The sequence below is a fragment of the Lupinus angustifolius genome, chromosome LG10 (assembly GCF_001865875.1).
Source record: "Lupinus angustifolius cultivar Tanjil chromosome LG10, LupAngTanjil_v1.0, whole genome shotgun sequence".
Classification (NCBI taxonomy): domain Eukaryota; kingdom Viridiplantae; phylum Streptophyta; class Magnoliopsida; order Fabales; family Fabaceae; genus Lupinus; species Lupinus angustifolius.
This window is the reverse complement of record NC_032018.1, coordinates 5496302-5502060: the sequence shown is the minus strand read 5'-3', so window position 1 is coordinate 5502060 and position 5759 is coordinate 5496302. Positions and strand designations below refer to the sequence as shown.

Below are 5759 nucleotides of genomic sequence, written 5' to 3'. Positions count from 1 at the left end.
TCCCCTATAATTGATTTCCCTATATCACATTACCATGACAGGTCACTTTCATTTAAGGTATATGTTGTATTCCAAATTGACCCATACAAATGAATGGATCCCAGAAAATGAATATAAAAAAATTAAATCACTTCCAACAGCATGTTATGCACTGCCACTTTTAACATAACCTTTCACAGCACTTGGATAGTTGTTGTTCCACACTTCAAGATCAGAAATCTTCTAACAAGCTGCTACTAGTGTTCACATGGATTTTTATGTGAGGAGATTTGATATGTTTCCTGAGGAATTCCAAATTAGACCGTGATTAATAGAAGGGAGCCACTGTTGCTTGGAAATTCAACCTTCCTGTGTTTTATGAACATTTTTATCACTCTCAAAATGCAAATATACATGAGAGATTATTCGTCACTTCCGCTGCTAAGTCTACCTGAAATCAAATATCAAAAGAGTAGATTAAATTATGTAAAGTTATATCTCAAGGAAGATGGATAGAAATTAAGAGAGTCGTCCAAATACCTGATATTCCTTTCCCTTCCATGGCTTCTTTCTTCTCTTGACAACTTGCACAAAGAAAAGGTCCATCCCAAGGACGCGATTTTCCTGGGATGGGTTCACCCTCGTGTATTGAAATACCCTCACCTGGTTTTATCTCTACTTGACACACTGCACACATAAACAACTTGAACATGTTGCAGAGCGGATATTTTGTATCTAACCTGCATTTTAGACAAACATGTTCTTAGGAGAAGATAGAAAGGTAGACAGAAAAACTTAACAATGATTATTACAAAACTTAACCTCTCTGAAAGCATTGCAGATCCTTCCTCGAACAGTTCCTCGACCACATCGGCCTCCAAGTATTCCTTGTCAATATAAGATGATTCAGATGACTTTTTACGAAACATAGACTTGAGCATTACTTTTACTGGCTTCTTCGTGTGTGGAACAGAAGTAGGTGGCTTCTCCTGAGGCAATATATCAACAACGATGCACGTTGTATCATCTCTAAGTCCTTTTGCTTGTACAGCTTCCTGAAGACAAAAGGAAAGGAGAATAAAGCATGGAAATACATAATTCTTACCACAAAAAATGACAATCATCAGGAGAAACTAATGGAAACAACGTATCTTTATGGTGTTTAACTTAGGATTACAATTACACCCAACATGAAAACAGGGCCACTAAAACAAATCAATAAAACAATATAAAGATGTTCATCATTCTCACTTTAACAATATGTGGTGCTGCCGCCTCTGCTGGCATGCCATGACAACTATCAAGGGCGACTTCTGCAGATAGTGCATCCCAAACACCATCGCTACAGATAACAAGCCTGCCTCCACCAGTGGACAGCTGAATAAACAGAAATAAGTGAGGGAAAAGGCCAGATTTAGACTTTTTATATGAAAAAAGGGTGGTACAATGCACGAGGCTCCCACCTAGTAGAGTCTGTGGAAGGCTTACCCTCATAAGCGATGATGCTATTTTCAGGATTTAAACCTATGACTTTGAGATCACAAGGCAAACAACTTTAACATTGCGCCAAGGTCCACCCTCTTTTAATATGTAAAAGGAAAACAAATGATAAACATAGAACACATAAGAATCTAGCCATTTGCTCCAACAAATAACTGACCCATCATGTAGTTGGCAAAAACATTTTCTCAATAAATACTTCTATTAATTGGATTATGGAAGGGGGTTCTCCAAAATAAGAAAATAGTAAAAGAATAACATGCTTAGCATAAGCTATATGTGAAGTTGAAAAACAGATGAAAATAGCAAGGAAAGGAATTGTATAAACTTACGTAACCTTATGAAAGGAAGGGATACAATTAAAAAATAACTAAACGACATAAGCCCAACACTGCTCTATGTGCAAGATAGTGTAGAGACAAACCTTCACTTGCTTTACATATGGTACAGGGACAATAAATTCGCCAATATCCATATCACCAATAGATCGTGAAAGACACAATCCGCCGGGCCAACATCTCAAAGGACCAACCTGCAAAAACCATTAATCTAGTCAGACATTAATTTTATCAACTAAAATGCAAATTTCTTTATAGACAACTATTTTTTTCAAGAGGAGGAGGAGGAGGAGAGGGACAAAGTGCAGTTCTGGGGGTTGAACCCGGGCACACACAATTCATGTCCCACATTTTAACCAACTGACCTGAATCTAGGGGACTCACATTGCAAAGGAAATAATTACCTTAAATCACATGTCGCCAATAAAACACAAAATGTAAACAACCAAGTTCTTCAAAAGATCATAAAAATGTAATGATATGCAATGAATGCTCAGTACAGTTAATTGACACTTGACAAGGTTTTATCACCAAATGTAATCAACAAGTGTACACTCGCCACTCAATTAAATGGTACGATTCACCTAGTTTACTTAATCTCTGAAGTTTGACCAGCTAAGCATTGCATGACAAAATTGAAAGTGTCACACGAGGCATAAGATAAATGAACAATCAGTCCACTTTGTACCATCTGAGCCAAAAGGGGATCACAATTAGAAGGGAGTGTACCTCTGCTCCTCCTCCCGTATTTAGCCGACCAACCTCGCCCCCACTAGATCTGATGCGCACCCTCCTGAGGAAAATAGAAGAAGGGTGAGGCTGTGTTATAACAGACAATTCCCCAGCAGTTTTTCAACAATAACATTCCATTCCAAACTTACTCCTCTTCATTTGTTTCAAGCCTATGGTCTGCTGACAAATAATAAATCCCACCTTCAGAAGATTCAAGAACACAACGCGAATCACCAACTGATGCAACTGTTACAACCCATCCGTCTACAATCACAAAGGTTACAGTTGTTCCTGATTTTTGTGCTGTAATGAAATTATACATGAACAAAAAAAACATTAGATCAGAAGAGTATTATGACAAGACAACCACAAAGTTAAACCAGCTTACAATATAATATATCTCTAACATGTCAATAAATAGTTGTACCAATTCAACTGTCCATACACATTCACCATGCAGTATGCAAAAGGCAATTTTAAGTGTCAAGCTGCAGTAAAAGTAGTAGTACTAGATATTTTAGTGGCATCACCATTTAAAAAGGCAACAATAACTGAGGCATAAAAAACCTTTTACATTCTGTAGACAACAAGCTCTACAGAACCTCTAAGCAAATCTACTATATTTGACAATTTGTAACTAGCCAAACATCACATTAACATTTAAAAATGGAGAACCACCCAATAAATATTTATTGGGAAGGAGCTTACAAACTTAATTAGTTTTAATCAAGGAAGCATAGAAATTGCTTACTAAATCTGTCACGGGATTTTTTAAAGAAATAATTAAATCCTGTTTGGAACTATACACTTTTAAAGCTAGTCGGTGCTAATGCCTAAAATGCCACATATCAGACTCCCGAGTCTAAAATAGGCAAAGAAACATGTTAAGCATGCATATCAGCAACAAAATTACTTTTGATTTTGTTTAACAATTTAACTTGAGTGCTACATCAGTGCAAAAATTTGAAATGTGGACAGATACTTTTGCGGATATTCGCATGACAGTTCCAGTTGGTGTGCAAATTTTCCTCCTAAACAAACAAATCGATGACAAAGTGAACACTACAAAGATGAACTAGCCATTACCTTTCTGTTGAAAATCTTTATCAGTTTTGACAAAGCCTGCAACCAAAGCCCTAGGCAACGCTGCTACCCACTCATCTCTATTAAGATCTGGAGGAATTGCACTTAAAACATTATCTAGAAGATTCTCCTTAGTATAAACAGCAGCAGCAGATCCATTGTGTCCATCAAACAGCTGTAAAATGCCAACATCAGAATATGCAACCAGGTAAACACAAAAAAACAGAAGATAAGAAAGGAACGACAGTGTCTTGACTCATAACTCATGAGCATTCAAAATATTAACAGCTAACATCCTTCATTTGTTACAATTAAAATGTGAGGAAGAACAAAACCATAAAAAGAAAATCGTAGCTGAGGGTAAAACACATTTGCACTATATAGTACAACAATTAGGATTCTAATTAAAAATATGAAAAGCAGCCAGCTCACAAGCTGAACTCATTATCATTTGTCATCATTGCAATAAGATTTTTGTGACAAGTAGGATGCATAACCCTTTATATTTTCTCTCATTCATTATGTTATGCCAATGCCATAGAATAAAAACAAGTTATATATTTCAAAGAGTGAATAAGAAAAAGCATATCCCCTAGTTTTGTCATAACTCAACAGAAAAGAAAAAATCAAGTATGGTCCATAAGAGTCTTCCCGCCCAGTGGCAACGGGCTAAAGGATTACTTGTTGTTATTTTTGTTCTTTAAGAATCTCATAACGAATAGTCCCTAATAAGGACTACTAACACGACAACAATACTAGGTGGAGTAAGATACATGGATAAACATCGATAAGATAGATCAAGTCCACAGACAAATTATTGACACCTAACAAAGACTAATTAATATGTCCCTAAAATATGTCTTGAAAATGACTAGCTGGACCAGAATTTGTCATTCTTGGTCACCAAGTTAGGATTTTTCATGATTGTTCATTTCAAATGGACTAAAAATTAAGGGGCACATTTTTTTCTCACCAATATTTTAAATACATCACATTACCATTCCAAAAAAAAAACACATGACATTCAAATGTGTTGACAGGTTATAAGCCATTAATATCTGGAATAAAAAAGAGGGAGCAATAAACATATTACCCCAAAAACAGAATATGTAGAGACTCCATCGCCAACGAGCCTTTGGCGATCGGTCTTGAGGAGAGTGAAATCCTCTCCTTTCTTACTATGGCATGCTTGACCATGCACAATCTCAGGTCTCTCAATCTTCTCGCTCAACAATTCACGCTTCAACAACACCGAAAGCGGGACCGTTTGGTGTTGTTCACCCCTTGTGGTAGAAGACATTGTTCACTCCTTCCTCAAACCTCAATTCCCAATCACCAACTCTAAACTACATCAATAAAATCACGTGCTCCTTCATGATTCTCCACAATCTGTTACAATTATCCCAAATACGCAATCAAATCAAATCCTAAACAACACAACAAACAAATAAAAAACGCGTTAACAATCTCAATGCTAATCACATTTTCAAAAATCCAATCATCAACAAATCGAGATAAAAAAAGTAAATAAATAAAATATAGTAATGTACATAAAGCAATGATGATAATGAAGGAATGAATATGAATACCGGTGAGAATTGGTTGATGGCGGATCAGAGGAATATATATAATTGAAATGAAATTAAGTGATTAAAAGTGAAAAAATCGATTAATTAATGTAAGAAGACAAAAAGGGAAGTTATAGATGTGAGAAAAGAAAGCATGGAAGGAAAGTGGAATGAAAGAAAAAAGAGGAATGAGATTTCAGGCGCGAAAATGTGATAATATGTGTGATCGAAAAATGCGGATCATAGTGTTGTGTTAATATTTTCCATTGATGGATACAGAAATAAAATGAATTTGGAGAGTGAGAAAAAAAAAGCGCAAAATAGAACAATAATCAACCTTTTCTCTATGCCAAAACCAAAACGCGTCGTTTGATTCACTCACTCGACGCGCAAACAGAGCCAGCTGAGCCGTGGGGCCCGTTATTTGCACTTGCGGCGCTGTGATCTGGCATTGACTCGAACTTCAAGACTTTCCCTATTTTGCACTCAAGATTTTGTTTTTTTTTAATTTTAAATTATTTTGTTATAAAAACTCATTGTAATATATTAATCGTGGGTA

The 5759-nt window shown here is 36.0% G+C and overlaps 1 protein-coding gene across 2 annotated transcripts; it reads right to left on the bottom strand.

Annotated features, from left to right (window-relative positions):
* On the bottom strand, positions 1–5498 carry LOC109358778 (probable protein phosphatase 2C 12). 2 transcript variants are annotated; one of them, XM_019603218.1, is made up of 10 exons: positions 5222–5498; positions 4726–5059; positions 3636–3807; positions 2699–2852; positions 2547–2610; positions 1904–2011; positions 1231–1356; positions 802–1034; positions 520–719; positions 1–430 (listed from the first exon to the last, which is right to left on the bottom strand). In XM_019603218.1, exons 2-10 carry the CDS (start codon positions 4930–4932, stop codon positions 402–404), a joined length of 1293 nt encoding a protein of 430 aa, XP_019458763.1. In that variant the 5' UTR covers positions 4933–5059; positions 5222–5498; the 3' UTR covers positions 1–401. The 2 variants fall into 2 exon arrangements, with proteins under 2 accessions (XP_019458763.1, XP_019458764.1); XM_019603219.1 differs by having other exon boundaries at positions 4726–5021.